A 20,968-nucleotide genomic window follows, 5' to 3' on the forward strand; every position below is an offset into this window, starting at 1 on the left:
AGCTTATGCTAAAATATTAAAATAGTATAACTATATAACAAGTATATAACAAGTATAACAGTATAACTGCCAGACTGATATTATCCAGATACTGTATCCTTTCTGAATTGTGGCAGGTATTAATTTTCATCAATTATAGATTAGTTGTCTCACACGTAAACAGTCATCAAACTGATCTGTACATGCCAATAGAGATCCATTTTGGGCTGCCAGGGCAAGCAGGTACAGCAGTGTGTTTGTTTTACGTCTTGGGAGGATTAAGAGTACAGTAATCCTGTTTCAGTAGCACACACACACATCTTCCTGCACAGGTTACAACCACTGAGCTTACCTGCAATCAAAATATTTGTTGAACAAGCATTATAGGCATGCAAAAGCACAAGAGCACTTGAGATATTGCTATTATTCGCACCCGTTTGCGCTTGTCTCACTCGGTCTCTCTCCTCCATATCTCCCTCCCTCCTTTGCTTCCTTGCTAGAGGTGCTCTCTCTCTTTCCCTCTTTCTCTGTCCCTCTCTTTCTCAGAAGCTCTGTTGACAAAGTCAAAGCTGCTCAGTAGTGAACTACCTCTGTGATTTATTCCTTATATTCATATTAACACCTCCTCATGTGATCTGACACGAGTGGGGAGTAGACGAATCGAGAGAGGGGGAGGACACATACGCTTACACCTACTCCTGGACACTCTCAGTCATTCAGTCACTACCTGGTGTGGATGGCAAGAGTTGGCTGCTGTTGGCTCAGTGGTGTGTCATCATCAGTGTCAATGGTCCATACTGTGACCTGAAAAACTTCTGCTCTGCAAGAGGGAAATACAAAAAGCTTCTTCCTGTGCTATCTCTGCTCATGGGGACTGTTACTGAGCTCAGACTGAGGCTTTGATCACGACTGCAATAAATACCTCTCTAACTGAAAGAAGCACTAAACAAGAGGAAGAGGAAGAGTGCAGAGAGAGAGAAAAAAGACAAGATCAATATTTTAAAGTGAACCTTCAGAAATCCAGGCTTACTTTGCCTGTCCACAAGCGCTGACATTATAGTATGTCTCTAAAGTTGTTGCCTTTAGAAGGATCTTTCCAGTCCACCAGCAGGACGTGGGTGTCTGCGGAGAGTGTGTGACCCTTCTGGGGCTTCAGTGTGATGACCCAGGGCTAACACTCCAGGGGAAGCTGAGGGAGACGTGTTATTGTTTTGGATATCGTCATACAGCTGTGTTAGATGAGTGAAACAGCACTCCCAATGGTCCATGACTCTCTGCTGTAGCCTTGATGCAAGCTTCAGAGGCAGGCATTGCCAGCAGGCGGATGCCCCTCCTGCTGCTGCTGGTGCTGGTGGAGGTGCTAAATGGAGTGTGTGTACCAGGGGACAGTTCGGGGAAGTACAAGGGAAGCTGGAGATGGAAGGGTGACAGGAGCCGTGAGTAACTCCTCCTCCCAGTGCTACACTTAATGCCCTTTCCTTCTTCTTTGCTTTTTTTCTCTCCTCTCTTTCTCTTGCATTTTATTCAACTTGTGAAAGAACCAACAGGGTCAAACATCTTTTCTTTCTTGTACTTTGTTTTACTATTCTTTTCATTGCCTGGACTCGAGTAAGATCCGGGAAGCACTAAACATTCTGTGCCATTTTGATTACGCCAGTTGCTCTTTGAGTCTCAGTTCATTTCTTTGCTACCAGCACCTGGATATGAAAGTGAAATAAATCGTTTATATGAGGCCAGCGACCTTGGTGTGTGTTGCCAGCTTTAAGAGGTATCAATATGTACGTGACTGCAAAATTGCCTCTGCTGTTGGATTTGCTGTGAATAGCAATTCATACTTTTATGTTCTGCTCCCTGTCCTCTTCCTTCTCTCAGCATCACGCTAATATTTCTCTATGAATATCTCTCTGGATCTCACTCGTAGTCATTAATTGATCAGTGTTGAGTTGTAAAAAGCTACTCAAAGTGATGGGGCTGCCTATTTCCTCAGAGTAAAAGCTGAGTGTAGCTCTGAGTTCATTATATATGCTGACACATGAATGCATGGATGTAGGGAGGAAAGAGGATGTTTAAATGAACAGAGAGATGTGGACATTGGACATTGCTGTTGTCCCTGGACTTTAGGTTGCTGCCTAATGGGATTGTTTGGCATGCCACCACTGCTTGACACTGAGTGATGAAGTGGAGAGTGTGTTCCCTTTGTGTGTGTCCCCTCTCTGGAGGTTAAAGGGAGATCACTATCTTGATGCTCTTCCAAGATTAAATGACTAGGATGGGATGAAATGAGGCACCAACTCAAACCAGAACAGGTCACTTGCCTTCCCAAGGAGACATGAGCTGTCTCATAGTGGCATGAAAAGCAATATCTTTTACAGGTTTAGTTGACAATGACACTGGAAGTCTTGAGTCTGGTGTTATATTTAGCTACTGAGGATACAATTGCTAATTCTGAAAAGGCAATAGTGGAAACTGGAACAGAGAAACTAATGAACATTAAAATGCACTTACAATTTTCACTCACTTAACATCCACTGGCAACTATGGTGTACAGTGCAGCATTGCATTAGGCCTATAGGTCTGAATCTTTATTATTTAAAGTAGCTATTATCTGTTTTTAAATTAACAATGGATCAAATTATAGCATATATTGTATCACAGCTGATGTAGTGATGTGATTCACCCATAACTTTTCTCTTTTAGCAGTGTCATTTTAGTGTTATCTAATCTTTTCAGCTTATCAGCTTCCTACTCTGAGGAACTTAAGTGAAGGCAGTCTAAGTTGACTGAACCACTTCTGTTCAAAGAAATAGATTTGAATAATGAGAATCCACAAAAAAGCTCCACAGCACGACTAAGCATTTTGCAGGGGGTCACCAAAGGTCCAGGCAGGGGTCCATCATGCAGGGCAGCTGGCAGCATGGAGCTCGGAGGTCCACAGCACTGTAGTGGGCCAACTATAGGCAATGTCTACCATTCAAGCAGGTGTTGGGCCAGATGTAGCTGGTGGAGGCAACATTTACTGTGACTGTTTGTAAAACACAAGTCAGTGATGTTTAGATCAGTTTCCAAGGCAAACAATTAGTAGACTGTCGGGTGCCCTGTTTAATTTAAATTAGTTACAATTATAGTATGTGTATGTGATATAGTCATATTATTAACAATAATATTATTATATACATTATTACTGCAGTTATAAAGATCAGAGAGTCTACAACACATACAAAAACTTCTGGTACATGAAATTCTGCTTTTATGTTTATGGGTTTATTATAATTGAGGTCAACACAAGGAATTTTTTCAACAACAGAAAATGGATCAACCAAAAACAGGTGGATCAAATGTTGTCCTCCTCTTTCACACAGCAGTATCCTGAGGATGATGCTCAGTGGAAAGGAACATGGCAAAAGTGAAGAGTTTTGTTTTAGGGGGAACAGGAAGTAGCAAGTACACACTACATGGATGAGAAATACTGCAATCTGAAAAGAAGATTTTCATTGGCAGCTATAAAGAATGTGTATAATGGCAGCCTGCTGATGTAAGTAATGTCACCAGCTATTATTTGCTACATGAGAGTAAATATCTACCATCAAATTTCTCACTCTGGCAAATCATAATGTGCATTTTTCTAATGCATGTAGAGACACAATCTTAGTCTCTCTGTCTCAAAAGATATACATTGACCATTTTATGAAGTAGGACTAATACATAAAATAGGATTTATGTGTGAGTATGTATGCATGCGTTTCCATTTGTGTATGTGCGTGAGTGTAAATGATAAATAAAATATCACATTTTCTATTTTTAATGACCAATTGATTCCTTGGGTCCACACAGCTTAGACATGTCCCTCTGAGCAGGCCTTTCTTGTACCTTTACTCTGCTTTTTGCATCTTCCCCTTCTCAGGTTTTACAACAATTTGCTGGACAAATCAAAAGACTCTTCAGCAGTGGGTCATTCATGGGTCATTTATGCTGCTGCTAGCTGATGTGCTGACCCAATTTCAAAATGACATAACCATGTTGAATACTGTATATTTACAGTACTCATAAAGAACCTTAAAAATGAGGTTTGGCCGAGCTTGTACTTGCATGTCCATAGAGCAGATCACAAGCCTCATGCTGTTTGCTGAGGTTTTGGTTCTCCTCGCTGACATACCCTTATCCCTTTGATGGATGGTGCAGATTATAGGATTCATGGCTGATTTACTCTGTACTGAATGCTAAAAGAAGGTACGGGAACATGACTGACTGTATCTCAGAATTCAACTGAACTACAATACACTTTTTCATGGATGTGGTTTAGTATTTTTCCTATTTATTATTGCAAGAAAAGTAAATAAAGATATTCAGCAAAAAGATGTAGGCTGATTTTTTGTCATACTGTCTTCTAAGGCTTGGTGGATTGGTGGCCTTTGTGAGAAAACTAGTACTGGATGACTGTCATGACCAATTAAATAGTTGTATAGTTGAAAGTTTTATCCACTGTACATGCTGTAGGTTTCAGTTTAAATAAGTCTCTGGTTTCATTTTCCTAAATTGATGAGATGTCCTTGCAAGTATAGAAGGAGGTATATTTAGAGTACAACGCTGTACTCTAAATCTAAGTCTTTGCATATATGCAAGGATTTGAAATTGTGTATCCATCAGATGGCAACAAAGACATACAAGCCTGGTTGGGGGAATGAATGAGTGCTAATGAGCTGTGGACTGAATCCTGTGGTTTGGGTCAGAGGAAACATGGAGTCCAGACAGTCTTAACCACAGACACACTGTCATCAGAAACAGTGTCCAAATCATTAGGCCCTCACTGGCAAGTAGAACAAATATTGCTCATCCTTCACTGTGTAGAAGGAATGCATAATAGCTAAGATGGATCCCATGAGCACCAGGTTCGAAGAGCTCTTTCTGCTATAACATCAGATATGACTGCCATGTCAGTCGCTTATACCAAAAAGAACAAAGTTAATCTTTCAGACAAAGCCTCTAATTCAGAGTTAGAGATGTTGATGAGGGCCAAGATGTATGCTTTTTTCATTTTTTTGTGACTCTCTACTTTAGTTCCACTAAGCTCTGTTTTGTATTACACCTTTACTGTTTCTTTCCAAAGATCCAGTGGGTTCGACCAATTTTAACAATAAGCACAGAAGCACAGAGCAAGGTCGTGAACAAGGCTGCAGAAGGTCAGTTAGTAGTATGCTGGGCTGGGAAAGGGTTGAAGGTAGGGATGTATTGAGTAAGTCTCAGGGACAGTATTGTCTGATTATTCATATCAGTGCATAAAATGTAAGGTGTCTAACTTGCTAGTATAAGCAAAAAATTAGCTATAAGAAATAATTGTTTCACAGAGGACAGCGTCTAATTGTGCATATCTAAGCTCATTTTGTGGTTAACTGCTGACTTCGCAATCCTACACGGCAACTCAGTGTTCAAATTTTAGGAGTATTTTAAGAGATACAGCACTTCACTTTTCGTTGTATTCACAGAGAAAATCCCACCTTGTATGTAAATTATGAGAGGAATTGAATCTTTTTAGCAGAGAGAAGTAAAAAATCAGGTGGACATTGTGATCAGACATGATCCATAAATACTGGTTTCCAACAGGCATGGGGCAGAGTGAAAGCAAAGGGATCTGATTCTGAGCATATGAAAGGTCAAGCATTATTAAATGCAGTCAGGTCAGGTTAAAAAGTAAATGGTACCACACAGTGATGTTGTATTCCTCTTTTTTCTCACAATGGTCACACAAACTATATCATGCATCAGAAGAGCAACATGGTAGTCTGTGCCCTGAGCGAACAGCAATGACAACTTCATAACAAAAGACTTGCAATAAAGTGGAGCGGAAACCAGGGGAAAAATAAAACATGTTTCAAAACTACATGAAATATTAGAGACAAATTAGGGCACAAAATACAAAAAGTGATGATGATTCTTTAGATGCTCTCATGCCCTCAGTTTAAAACATGACCATTTCTACTGACATTTGTTTGGTTTTCTAAAGTACATACTATATGGTGTTCAGATATAAATGTGTGCATATAGTGCAAACAGTCCGTCTGGCTGACAGCATCAAAGCCTACCATCAACCACACCAAAGACAGAGCAAGCTCTTTACCATCCCAGACAAAAATGTGCTGGGCCCTGTTTTCCCTTTACTTCATTGATGAAGTGGTAATTATAGGAGAGGCCTTACACCTCCAGAAAGCAAAATGTCTTCATGCTCGAGGCACTATGTTGTTATGCCTATTTCAGACATATTCTGGTCACGCTATTGACCAGAGGCATCATGGTTGTGCAAGTGGAGGCTCATGACCAACATAAGCAACAAATGGCCATTGCTGCTTCTGGTTGACTAGGGGCAGGGAAACTCCTGTTTTGTGATTGTTGCCTTTGGACCAATTTGATGTGATGACAGAAAGCTTGTCTATACAGGTTTTTTATCAGTCCATTGGTTTCTAGAACCGTATGTAGCTTCTGCTCTCTGCTTGGCTGCCATAGTGGCATAGTCAGGTCAGTGTAAATGCATTCCAGCTGTGTCAGTGTGTTGGTTGTCCATGGTGGGAACTGAGAAGCTCTGTGCATCAGCATCCCTCTGATGCTGACACAGCATTAGCACACATTATTTCCGCAAAAGAATTCACAATTCTGTCTACCAGCAGCAGCATGGTCATAATGGAAATGCACTCACAAATCACTGATTACTCGGTGCTTGTGATTGCATCTGTGGTGAGATATCCAAGCCATCTGTTTCCTCAATACAGACAGAAAAGAGGTTTTCTCAAGGTCTGAACTCAATGTCAGTTGTACTCACTGAGGAGATACAGAATCCAAGGTTGAGAATAGGTTACACCCCTAAGGCTAAACTGACTGTCATTCTCATCATAAGTGCCAGTTTCACGTGACTGCAGAAAAAATTACACTTCAAAGCATTTGATCTCCAACAGATAAAAGTCTTGGTATTAACATTTTAAAATTTGCTGGAATTAACTGGTAAATTAGATGATATGGTCTTGCTGTAATATCATCACTGCAATGCAAAGATAACAATATATTGCTGACTTTTATGACTGTGGTGTGAATAGGGGAACAAAATGGAATCACCAACAAGCTATGACTCAGTAAAGGGGCAGCCAATACAGTGGCACTAATCAGCACTAATGAGGACTGGCAGTGGAGCCTCACACCATAAAACCTAAAATGAACCCCTTTAATTAATTTGCTAATTGGAATTCTGGAACAAGACAAGGGCAATGTTATACTGAACAGACATGTCTCTTCATTTTGAAAGAGCTGGTGATTATCAATTGTTGTGTATTTGGTAGCCACTGCATTTCTTACTTATTTTAAAATGTTTTATCAATCTGTGATATGCACTTTCTTAATTTTGCCTTTTTATATAATACTAGAAACAGAGCTACACAGCAAACACAGCATTGTTGAAGGAAATAATAAGACAAAGACAGTCTCACACCACATGGACCCACTATTGAACATATTACCAGTTGACACCCTGGTATTCTTTGCAACTATAGCCACCATGAATGTTACAAAATTATGTTGGGGTCTTGTGTGATTTACAATGCTGCCGATTTACTGCAATAAAGCATGAACAACTGCACTGCAAGCATTGTATTGTGTGCAGCCACATTTTACATTCTCAAGAGAAAAATTAGATTATTTTGAGTAAAAATGCACTGATGTGCTTAAATTTAACACAAAACGGATGGAAATGTGATAGCCTGCACAGCACAACATCCTATCAGCAGTCCTGAAAGTCACCTGTCATAATAAATTTGGCTGGTTATGTGTTGTGAAGGGGTGAGAGAAGGGAGGGCTGTACAAGGCCTTGACAGGAGATGTGGAAAGTTGCACTTTGTCTTTTGTTACATTTCTTGCCTTTTCTGGATTTATGATCTGCTTCTCACAGCCTCTGGCCTCGGGTGCCTTGGCACTCCCATGAGTCATGTGATACTACTAGTTTGTAGCTAGCAAAAACCATCATGATAGCTTTTGAAAGCTTTAGGCTATTTGAAACTAGTAATTAAAATAATTAATATTGTTATTTCTTTAAGTCATAGCAGTTATAGCTCTTTTTTCTGTCAATTAGGAGTTGCTGATTTCAGAGTAAATATTAAAGCAGATGTTTCATTTCCACGACACTTATCAAGGTGGCAGTGTCACACAAAAAGAGAGATAACAAAAGTTGGCAGTGTAATTGTGCTAGTGAGCAGCAAGCTATTTATGGTTAACTTCATATGTTCCACATGAGGCCACTGTTCATGTCACTTTCATTTCCATATGAATTAAAGGCTTGGATATCACAGCTGGTAGCCATTCATTTAGTTGCATAAGACTCATTCCACAGTCTATATGCCATATGAAGAAATCCTGTGCCTTTATGCTGTCTTCACAGACACAGACCAATTTATAGTCATTGATGATGATACTGATAATGAAATAATATGACGGGATAAGACGCTCATAAACATGTTGAAAGATATATTTTCTAGAGAATTAATTGCGTATGTCGCACTGACAAGAGTTTGTACTGAGTTAGGGCAGATGTGTAATAAAATATTATGAATTGTTTAATAACATATAATTATATTGTCCTCTGAACTCTCCCGGCATCATATCAGGTTAAAACAAGCTTTGATTTAATGACATTGTTATGACTCCCTTTTGGGACTTCCAGCCGGGGACCTTTATTTTGTCTGAAGTTCCTGTTTTCCCTGTATCGGTCCCTGGCAGCTTTATCGGGCTTAATTAGTTTCACCTGGTTCTTATTAACCAGATGTCTCCCTTGTATATATACACCTCCAGTGTTCTCTTTGTTCTCTGTCGGAGGATTAACCAAGTTATGTTTGTGCCTACATTAGAGAAGTGTTTCTCCCCTGTGCCTGAGCCTGAGCCTGGCTGCCTCCCTGTGTGAGCTGTCACTGCCTGCTGCTCAGCACACCTGCCTTCTACCTGCCGGCTGTCTCTCCTCTCGGGACGCCGCTCCTGCCTCTTACATGGCAGAGATCCCTCTGTCCAGACGCCTGCCTTCCCTGGTCCCTGGTCGCCGGCCGCCCAGCCTTACCTCGAGGCTTAAATGATTTCCTCTGTGTTTGAGACGCTTTGAGTACATCTTCCTTAAAACTTGTTTTTTTAAAAACTGTGTTCTGTATTTGGGTCCTGCGCCGCCTTCTCGTCTACCACACCCCATGCATAACAGACATGACTATTTGAATAGCCTTTTTCTTACTGGTGAGGGGGTTGGTTGGATTTTTTATTTTTTTTGGTTTTTTCTGCAATCCTCTGGACATTACATATAAATATATATATATATATATATATATATATATATATATATTGTCATGGCAACTCTCCCAGCATCATATTGATCTATATATACATATATGTGTATATTTAGATTTATATGAACTTGCCTTTCTTTTATCACAACATAGCTAACCTGACAAAGCCAGAGGCATATTTTTACCAAGACTAGCCCATGATTGTCATCAGCTTCACTTACATCACTTTAGTATTGATGTTTGTGAATGTTTGAAACACCAATGTTTTCTTCACCAAAAATAGCATAAAGAATTGTGACTGTTTGACAGGCTGAAGTGTCTGACTATCCATTTCTTCCTTGCACCCAGTTGAAATGAACAGTAAGGTTTGTCATATTACCCTGCAGATTTGGACTTTCTGGTCCCCGTGAGTGCTCAACATCAACTTTGTAGATCTGTGGACATATAGCCAAGAGCACAGAGACCCTGGCACAGGCTCTGCTATCTAAACTGCCAGTATTGATCTGGCTGTCTCCTAAGATTGTTAGTTTTCTTTCCAGGAGTGCTGAGAAACTGGTTACATGGCTGCAATGTTCTCACCACACATCTTCTCAGGGCCTCATTTCCATCTCCTCTAATCAGAACTAAACATATTGAGAGCATAAGTTGGTTTATCTGCACTCTCTCATTGGACTGTGAATAGTTCTGGTAAATTAGCATACACATGTTCCTCCCTGACAAGCATCGATCTATGGCAGAATGAGACTGTGTGTGGACAGGAGAGAGAGTCTGGGAATGGGAGATTGTGCCTGCTGTTTGTTTAGTTTCCTTGACTTCAGATCAGATGGTGACTGAACTGTGACACAGGTAATCAAAGAAAAGTAAACAGAATCAGTACCTTGAAGTCATTACTAAACTGTTGTGTGCAAAATACCTTGTCTGCAGAGAAGAGCTATGATGCAATTAAAGCATTTGTAATGCATTTTTATATAACTTCAGTACTGGTGGGAGGCTCCAGCAATAGAAAGTGACTAAAAGTGTAATTTCTTAGAAACGCTGTCAATGTACTGTATGAACTGTAGCGTACATGAAACCACTTGACATTTGTTGTCTGGATAGTTGTAGCCACACCAGAAACATGCTCTGTGGATGTCAGTGTCAGTCAGTCTATCATTCAGGTCTAGACCAAAATTTTTCAACAAATACTTTACTAGGCATTTCCATAAAATCAGTACACAGTTCCAGAGTATGTGTGATTGGTGAACCCCTCAGTTTTTGTTTAGACCCATCCTGGTAGTTTAAATATCTCTAAAACCACTAGATCGATTGTCACAAAATTTTATATCATGTTATTGCTTTTAATGACTTTCCTTCTGCCACCATTGATTCAGATTTTGATTTTGTCCAACTCTATGGTTTATAAGCAAACCCCATTTTTAAAAATTATATTTCCATCAACCTCAGCTCTACAGAGTTTAATACCAGTTTGGCATATTAAAGATTCTGACTTTACCTCTCTTTGAATATATATCTATCATCTAGAGGTTTAAGTAAAGATACTAATAAATGTATGTATGGGTATATTCTTTTAACAGTAGCTCCATTGTCTATTGATTTTTATTATAGAGGTGAGGAAAATGACACAGTGTGAAGCAATAATTGCATACCAGTGGAGCTATTCAGCAAACATCGCCAAACCAAGATGTATTTAGTGTTCACTCATTTGTTTTGACCATAACACAGTTTGAGAGAAGAAAGAGATTGGGTGTGCCTAGTTTGAACTGAAAGCTGGGTGTCATAACATCAGACCCTGTGAAGGTTGCACATCACTGGTGGGTCTTTTCCTCTCTCTGATTCTTTAATTAAAATTTGCAAAATTCCCCTTGGCTCGCATTAATCGCACAAACAGCCTTAAGGCATTTTCCAGCCACTTTGTTAGGCACTGAGGGCACAGGTGAACTAGGGATGATAAACAAATATCAAGTCTTTACATCTTTGTTCAACAAAATGTGTATACCAAGCAGAGCAGTTTTAAATTTTAAATACATAAACAAGTCTTGGAGTCCTGACACAAGTAGTTATGGTGACATTTTCTGGTAAAAAAAAAAAAAGTCACCACTACTGTGAAATACATTTGAAGTATAACAGCTTAAGAGAAATTTTCCTTATGCCTGGAAAGTCAGACTATGTCAGTGGCAGCAGCTCCAGAAATGTTGCTGGGAGGGATGACAGATTAGAAGCTTGGTTTCTGGTCTCTAGGTCTGGGAAAGAATTGTTCACATTAACATACTGATGGAATTTTTGAAGATTATACAAAAAACATATGTGAATTCAGTTTGAGGGTTCTTTCCAGTTCCTTTGAATGTGGGTGTGTCTATGTGCATGTGTGTTTAAAGCACATGTGCCTGATGAGGGGAATCAAAGAGCAGACAAAGGTAGCATCATTGCACTTTGGTATTAATGTGCCACAGCCTTGAAACAAGCTCTGAATTATCTGCTTGACTACCCTCTGAACTCACTTGCCATGGTCATACATGACTTTTTTCTTCTTTTTATTTGTTTGTTCTCTCTGTAAATGAGATGGTAAAATGGGTGGTGATTTTTTCTCATGGTACTTATGTGTAATGCAGGAAAACTTACAAGAAGCAGTTTTTTGTCAGGTCACTTGTTTGCTGTGATGGTGTGGATGCTGACAAGCTGCTTATGAGTCATGAGCCTGACTGATATATAATAAGCATTCAGAAGCTGTTGATCTTAGCTACAACACTTTAGAGCCTTAAAAGATCTTATTTTTCTAACCTATGAGAAATCTCTCCATCTTTCTGTTCTCCTTTCTTCAATCCATCTCTGGACAGAAAAGTATGTGTGTGACAGAGATGGACATCTGGGCTTTGGCTGCATGGAGAATGCCTGCATCAGCTCCACTGGGATGTCAGAGCACGTTCAGATTCCTTCCAGACTTTGAACTTATTTGACATTGGTGTTATTTAACCAAGAACCAAGAATAGTTTCAAGTAGGCATAATAGTACATGTTAGTAATGCAAAGGTGCAGGAATGAAAAAGGCAAGGAAATTTCACAAAAGCCCTTCCTTTAGTTTCACATGCTCATCGGGGACAAAACTGACCTGATAGCAGCTCGGACAGTTACAATTTGACTACTAACTCGCTGAGTCTGCTTGACACTGAGCGATTGTGCAGAGGTTCAGTCAAGTGACCATGCAATATTTAGCACCCTTCAACTCTTAGAACTGTCTCTGTTTTGTGTGTGTGTGTGTGGTTGCTGATGCCCTCCAAGTAAATCTATCAGTAAGCAAATTGGAACATATTTCTTTCTTGACATTTGCACTTTTATATAACCACAATCAATCAGTCATGCATTCAGGGATGAGTCAGGTTCCAGGTTTGAGGATTGACATGCATGCCTTTATTGTGGCTTTTGCAACTAATGAAACTAGGTTTGAGGAGAGATACAGTACATAAAACTGCAGTGTGACCCAAAATATATAAAGTAATGATATGTTCTACGGTATAAACATTTTTTCCTCTTGCCTCTTACAAAAGGGTGCACAGTTTGGGTATAGCAAATATTTCATCCATCCATCCATTATACATAGCCACTTATTCCTATTTAGGGTCAAAGGGATCTGCAGGAGCTTATCCCAGTTCTCTTTGGGAGTACACCCTGGATACGTCATCAGTCCATCACAGGGCCACATATACAGACAAACATCAATGCGCATTAGCACTCAATCCTATGGGCAATTTAGAAGTAGATATTTTATGTTAAAGGTATAATAACATACCTATTAATACACAGCAGATGTGAAGGCAAACCTTTCTACAAGATGAAAGTTTAGAGTCAGTAAGCCAGCAGAGTGGATGCCAAGTATGTGCCTGTGCCTGTGTCATTTGCTCCACTTTCTCAAGACAGCGGCAGCACAACTTAGCAACTATATTATTTCATATTGCAATTCCAGTGTTTTTGCTAAGTCTTTGAAAACTGCTTCAATGTTTTGGGAAATGTACTTATTCACTTTGTTGCTAAGAGTTAGAAGAAAAGATCAATACTCCTTTTGTGTCCATAGAGTAAATATCAAACTACAGCCAGCACCCTGTTAGCTTAGGACTGTAAACAGAGGAAAACAGCTGGCCTTGTTTAATCCAAAGGCAGAATTCAGCTACCAGCACTTCTTCTCTACCAGCAGAACTCACAAATTAACACATTATATCAGATCATATTAAGGGTTATGTTTGTCATTGCTATGATGCTTCCTCGAGCAAGAGCAATGAGTAGCAAAACTGTGACTGTTGAGGACATCAGAGGGTTTTGTGGAAAATATCTGCAAAATCATTTAATGTTAACTTTTGTTTAATTTTTCCTTTTCTAATAGTGCAGTTCACCCATGGGAAATAATACAGTCCTAATTATTGTAGTCTGTCACTTCCTTAAATAGCTGTTGAAAACATAACATTAAAAGGCAGAATTCAGCTACCAGCACTTCTCCTCTACCAGCAGAACTCACAAATTAACACATTATATCTGATCATATTTATGTGCACAAAATACAAAGTGTAAAACTGACAAGTTGTGGTTTTATCAGTCACTGTGAGAAAAGACTCCAGTGCTATGCTTGAGGTAATCACTCGCATATTTAACATGAAAACATGAGAGTGTTACTAATCTTCTGATCTACAATAACTCCATTGTTTAAGCATATTTCCTGCAATGTCAAACTATTCTTTTAAAGGCACCTATCTCAACAGCTTGGTTAGACACCATATATTTTACTGTAGATGCGTGTAATGACTTTCCACCATATCCATAATAGTTTTCTTTTGAAAGCATTGTTCGGATTAATTGCTGATATTTATTTATTTACACCCAGTCCTCTTGTTGACTGTATGCTATTCATCTCTAGACTTGAATCTCAAGGGCTTTGTGCTTAAATTTGGTTCTTAACACTTTTTAGAGTTATTTTAAGAGTTATAGACAGAAAAAACCAGTCTCCGCTTTGACTTTGTCCTTTCCTTCTCTTCTGCAGTGTGTGCTTACTGCATATGTATGCTTCATCACAAGGCCTGATTAAAACTCCATTAGTCATGCAGAAAACAAAGAAAGTGTAATCAAAATGGAAATTAGTGTAATGGTGCTGTGGAAACAGATGAAGCAGACAAACTAGATTCTGCTGAAAATTACATTTTTTTCTTTCTTTTTGCCTCCTTTTGTCTCTTTTAATAATAGTGAACGCTAGTGAACTCAGGCCCAAAAGGATGAAGATGGTCCTAAGCTGGTTCTAAATCAGCTTTGTAAATGAAGGGTATTAACTGAAAAAGTAAAATCCTATTGATTTTGCACAGCAATTATCATACTTGTTGGATGTTCAAATTTTCTCTCTGTCACCAGACAAAAAGCAAACAGATGTTTGGGGGAGACCATTTACCAAGAAACCCATCTAATCATTGAAATAGCTTGAGATCATGTTACAAAAATATGTTGCTTCTCTGATCAGGTTGTATGAAGGAACTTGTACTACACAACTAATCAGTCAGTCCTGGTAAACCCTAAAGTCAGACTACCCACACTCATCATTTTGAGCTGTTCCATCACTTATACTGGCTGCCTTGGCTCTAGTGCTGCTGCCAATTCATAACAAGATAATAATGAGCAAACAACGAGCCTCTCCAGCATCTTCATTCACAAAGCTCCTTGCATTTGGCAAATAAACAACCTAGACTGCATGAGCAATAGGTCTTGTTACCATGTAAGGTTGTACAGGGGTGCTTACTGGATCCATATGGCCAGTGTTGCGACAACCACACAAGTCAAACCTAGTTAGAGATGACCTAATAATTAGCAACTAAAGTATGAAAACAGAACCAAAAGCCTGTGTGGTACCCCATGGACTGGTCCATAGAGAAAAGAATGACCCAGAAAAGAAGACATGCTGTCATGTTTGCAGAGTGCTTGGAGGTCTGGGGCCCAGGAGGAGTGACTAGAGGGGGGGCAGGACTGCCTTTGTATCTTTTGGTAAGCAGTCGGTTATTTGCACATGTGCCCCATTAATTAGCCATAAGGGGAGCTGGGGCTGGGTGCAGTATTGAGTCTGAAAGGGTGTAATAAGGTAACACTCAGGTCCTGACTTTGTATTGTGATGCCTCAGAGGCAGCTGGGCACACCACCGGTTAATGAGCTCTGGAGTGGTCTCAAATTGGACCTGTGACTGTGGACCACCCAGGGAGAGAGGAGCGGAATTTACAAAAAGATGTAACGAGCACAGTATACAATATATAAGATAAGTCAAATCCATTTTGTCAACATATATCCTTATATTTATTGTAATAAATTTGGCATTGATGAGGACATGACCTCTTATTGAGGTCCTGCTATATTTTTTAATGCTTATTAAATACAAAACAGGAACCCACTTTAAATAAATATTCCTACATAGAAAGGCAATTTTATTGCCTTTGATCTCCAAATGGGAGACATTATTGGATGACTAACAATAGCTGACAATAAAACAAGTGTTGGACATATGCAACACAGCTGTGGCCAGTTCGTCGTACGCGGGTGAACTGACTAGATCATTTTGTTGACGATTTGACATGATCCTTGATCTGTGGCTTCTTCCAAAGTCATGGTGAGACGGCTCTCCTGGCAACATAGCAGTAATCTCAAACCTGCTCAGGAGCAGGTTTATTCTGAGGTTTAGTCATTGTAAACAGAACAACCTATCAAACACAATCGGCAAACATTCAGGAAAATGTTCACAATGTAATAAAGGAGGTTTTCATTGTTTTCTCTGGCCACCTGTGTGTGCAGCATTTTATACCTCTTCAGGAACATGCAGGCAGTATTGTTATGTACTGAATCAGGATGAGAGTTTAATGTTCTCCACCCTTTGAAGGTTTTTCTAATGTGACAGGAGAATTCACACAGGTGAAAATAAAAGCTCGAGCAGGGATCTTGTCAGTTGCTATTTGCTTTTAAGAAGAGGGGAATTAATTATTAATTAATTAATTTATTAATTTCATGAATTTATCTGGTAGCTATAATAAACAATGTTTGTATGTGTACAGGTAGCCTGGGCTACACATCCATTTGCAGAATATTCTAATATTTTACTTTAGGTCTGTTGAAATGTTAAGTCTCAGTGCAGAGGATATGATGTGCAGTTGTGGTAACATAAAGGATCAAAATGAACATTTGCATTTAATTTGTCAGACACTTTTTGCCATCCATCTTTCTTCATTTTTGTTCTGCTGTGGCGAAAAAGGTGCTGTCTCTCTCTGTCTCTTTGGAAATTGAGCCCATGGGAACCCATGTAATCATGGTTTTGATTATCGATATATATGTGCTTTTCTCAAGAAGGTGCGCAGATTGAATCCAGCTTTTATAATCCACTTCTTAGGTGTGACATTACCAGATATCCTTATTATCCACAATTGGACCATCCAATATTACTCATTTAATCCTGGATCTGTTAAGCCACCTACATAGAACGCACCTGTCATTTAGCTAGTCTGTGGACTATTGTTCTCCAAAATGAGCCAACAGCTGCCCGTGGATATCTGTTTTTGAGCTACGAATGACCTTTTAGTATGGAGAGATATGATAGACGCAAGCTAGCAGGTAAGATGCTAACTGCTAGTGTTACATGCAAACCTCGTCTCTAGACAATATTAAAAAGTGCCCAGGTCAGGCTCAAAGAGGAGTCTCCATGCTTTCAAACTAAATATTACATAAGTGTATTAACCTAATACATTGTATATCTATACAATGTATACATTTATTATTAAGAAAACACTACAAGTATGAATTATGACATGCAAGTTGAATGTGACATGAATGGTAGAATGTGTACTTTTTACAAGAAGAATCCTTGTTTTTGAACATGTTTTTGAATTTGTATACTTCTTACAACCTATAATTTCTCATTGCCAAACTACAGTTTTGTCTGAAGCAAAGAATATATATTTGACTGGTGTCATGCTATAAGTGTCAGACATGTTGCAGACTCTGCTTGATGTTTCTTCATGTCAAGCATGCTATCATTTATTGTGTTATGTGTACCATCACACTTCATTCATGTGCATGAGTTGGACTTGTGTGGTTATTTCCGTGTGACTCAGGGGCTGTGCTCTCTTGTAGTGCTATCACACAAATGCTGCTACTTGGATAAACAGACAAGCAGAGAAGTGCCTGAAAATTGGCCCGGCCCAGTGTGAGGCCCTTTAACTGTCACATTAATTGTAACACCAATGGAACAGCAGGGGGGATATAATCACTATATTTTGAATGTCCTTTAGTGTTTACTATTATTAATGTGTCCAAAAGTTTTTCAAAAAGAGATTTTTGATCATTGGTGTGTTTAAAAAGTCTGTAAATGTCTGCTATAAATTATCTAATGGTAGGAGGGGAAACAAAATGACAGGCCATCCCTCCTTTTCACACTCTGGTGATCTAAAGTACTCTCCAATGAACAATTTCATCTGACCGTCTGCTGTTTATCAGAGGTGATGCCAGGTCTTCTTGAGGAAACAGATACTTCTGACACACTGCCATTCAGTTAGCTAAAGGGGTTGGATGCTTCTTGGTTAATATTCCTTTTACCTCCCCACCCCAGCCACTCAGCCCAAATTAACCCCCTGTCAATGGGTCACAAAGAAAATGGGCTTGACTGAGTCAAATTTATTTCACAGAGAGCCTCATAGGGGCACAGTTGGCCTCCTGTCTCCCCATAAGCCATATTACACCCCAACCTTCTTGGCCTCTCTTTTTCTCGCCTTCCCCCAATGGCCCACCCTCACGCACTCAACCTGTCACTCCAAAGAAGACACAAGCATAAAGACAAGCCCGAATCAAAAGGAGCTGATTAGCAATTAATGATGCACCAATGTATTTGCATCAAGACTGTGTGCATGGTGTGTCTGTGTGCATACAGAGAGGCGCTGTCGATCATGCACTGTGTGCTCTGGCCCTCCTTCATGTCCTGCCCATGTGCTCCCTTAGGGGTGCAGTTACTTACGGCTATTGATACGGTAGAGACGCCTCGGTTTTACCACCGCACACTTACCCTCCAGCCCAACACAGGACAACAGCTCAACCTTCTGCCGGGGCCAGAGAGAAAAAGACTGCAACATTTCATTCACATGAATCTATACTGAATGATTGATGTGTGTCAGAAGTTACCAGGACACACAGATTGGATTATACACAACTACTGGGATTGTGAAAGTTTAGTTGTTTACTGCAATGTGGGTGTTTGAATTCTGCAGCCAGAGAAAGACTTTACAAGGATGGAGCTCAGCACTTTTTAGTATGTTTGCTCTCTGCTTGTGTCAAGGATGCAGAGGGCTGGAGGTTGGGATCGTGGGTGGGGAAAGTGTGCAGTCTGGATTCTCAGTCCCTGTGGTGTTATTGTTGACAGAGATGGGAGTCGCTCAGGACGGAGCCAGTGAACGGGCAACACCAGCTCCCAACACCGAACACGAAGATGACAACTCTCTGGGCTACACAGGTACTTCTGCTGCTCTCCCATCACACCTGAAAGCTGCTCTGCACTCAAAAATGTGTTTAGTCTAGTACTTTTACTGTGCAGAATGATGTACTGTATGTGCAGGATTTGAGAAGGCTGGTTTCACAATCGGTGGCTGAAGGGTCAATGTTACCCTCTCTGAGTTTAAGATGTGGATCTCCAATCACAATTTTATGACACCACAACTGGTTTAGAAGCCAATCATTGACCAGAATGTAACTTACAGAAGTGGGATGTGGAAATCTGGCACGCACAGACTGAGCATTGAAATTTTAGTAAAGTACTGTGAAGCGGCAAGTTTTTGAACTGGAAAATGTTTGTATATTGATTCTAGGCTTTTAAAATAGGTCGAAGGAAGTTTTTGCACTGAAACAACATACTGCTAGGCCTTTTTAACTTCATAAGAAACTGCATTGTACATAAAATCGGAAAACGTGTTATCTGTCTGACATACAGACCTGTTACATATAAGCACCTACTGAGATCATATCAAAGCAATTTCAAAAATGGTGTTGGGGGAGCCAGTTGTTTACATTTTTCAAACAGAAATTTTTCCAAAGTTAAAAAGTCTGGACTGAATAAATGCAATTCATTTTCAGACCAGTTGCCACATGCATTTCCATGGCAAATATATGTTCAAACATGATTTCCATGTTGTTGCTGCTGCAGAGTTTCTCTGATGGATGAGGAAAATTCAAGGCATCAGTTGACATAGCTGGGATGTACTCAGACCAAAGTGCTCTGTAGGGAAATGAAGAGCCGGAAATAGGGGTCATCACCTGAGGGACTAATGAGCACACACAAAAAACAGAGTTTGGAAAATACATGTGATAATACATGTGTTTTGGTTGTTTTTTATGGGCTCTTTCTTCAGGGTGAAGGAGAAAAGTGTGAAACCAGGAGACCAACCTCCATTAAGTGATTTACTGGACCGCATGCAGTTTCAGGAAATCTTGCACAGAAAAAGAAGGTCCAAATTAAGTGCCAAGCTGTTTATGACTGTGTGCTATAGATTGACAGCTGTACAGTCTGTTTTGGTTGAAATGCAGACAATAAACATCCATCCATCTATTTTCAATACCTACTTATTCCTTTAACCAGGGTCACAGGGATCTGCTGGAGCCTATCCCAGCTCTCTTTGGGTGAAAGGCAGGGGTACACCCTGGACAGGTCACCAGTCCATCACAGGGCCACATAGAGACAAACAACCTCACACACTCACACTCACTCCTATGGGCAATTTAGAGTCACCAATCAACCTGACATACATGTTTTTGGACTGTGGGAGGAAACCAGAGTACCTGGAGAAAACCCACACAAGCACAGGGAGACCATGTAAACTCCACACAGAAAAGCCAGGTTGCGAACCCAGGACCTTCTTGCTGTGAGGCAACAGTGCTAACCACTCTTCCACCATGCTGCCCACAATAATATGCCAATTAAAGCATTTAAGTATTATCTTTATGACATTGGGGCTTTTATCGGTAATGAAAAATATATTTCAGAAGTAATTTTTAAAAATTATAACAAGAACTTTTATATTTAAAGCCAGAGTTAGAATGTCTTGTTTCACAGAACAGCCTCAATCCTGCTTTGAATGAGGGCTTAAAGATGCACATTTTGTGGTATCTGCCTTACTGCATTTTGGTTCATCTTCAGAATGATAAATCTATCCAGCAGACAGTGCCAGAAGTTCATCTTTAATCTGACCATTTAATCCTATCTGTGCATGAAAATGAAGGAAATCGATCTCGGCCAGTCAGTGAATTAGAAATGAGACTAATGCACCCTAATACCTCAGTCTGCCGCTGATAGAACAAAGTGGGCGGCTGCCAAAGACTCCATTTTCAGGGAACGTGACTCGCTGAATTGAACATGAGGATAATCTTGACAGCTGCCAGTTTTAGCTGCCAGTGAAAATGGAGTGCATCTTCAAGCATTACAGTGAAAAGTCTTTAAAGCGTCTGGTTGTATTCATTGTTGAGTCTTTCCCATGTGATATCAGTTACCTTCATAGATCAGGTTGAGAGAATAACTTTGCACAAATGTGTTTAATACTGTAACCTGACCGTCTTCATATAAAACTAAAAACAGCTGGCACTGTACTAGGCAATGACATAGAAATGTCTTGTATGGTAGTCACCTGGGACTAATACAGCCTACTGTGAATTTTA

At 39.8% G+C, this 20,968-nt stretch overlaps 1 protein-coding gene across 1 annotated transcript in view; it reads left to right on the top strand.

Annotated features, from left to right (window-relative positions):
• Positions 1-723: 723 nt before the first annotated feature.
• The window catches only part of robo1 (roundabout, axon guidance receptor, homolog 1 (Drosophila)), a 157,285-nt gene continuing 137,040 nt past the window's right edge, over positions 724-20,968 (top strand). Inside the window, exon 1 of the mRNA XM_026294513.2 lies at positions 724-1,415. Coding sequence (XP_026150298.1) covers positions 1,268-1,415 — 148 coding nt within the window. The 5' untranslated portion in view covers positions 724-1,267. The remainder of the gene's footprint in view (positions 1,416-20,968) is intronic.

This window comes from Mastacembelus armatus, chromosome 13 (assembly GCF_900324485.2).
Source record: "Mastacembelus armatus chromosome 13, fMasArm1.2, whole genome shotgun sequence".
NCBI classification, from domain to species: domain Eukaryota; kingdom Metazoa; phylum Chordata; class Actinopteri; order Synbranchiformes; family Mastacembelidae; genus Mastacembelus; species Mastacembelus armatus.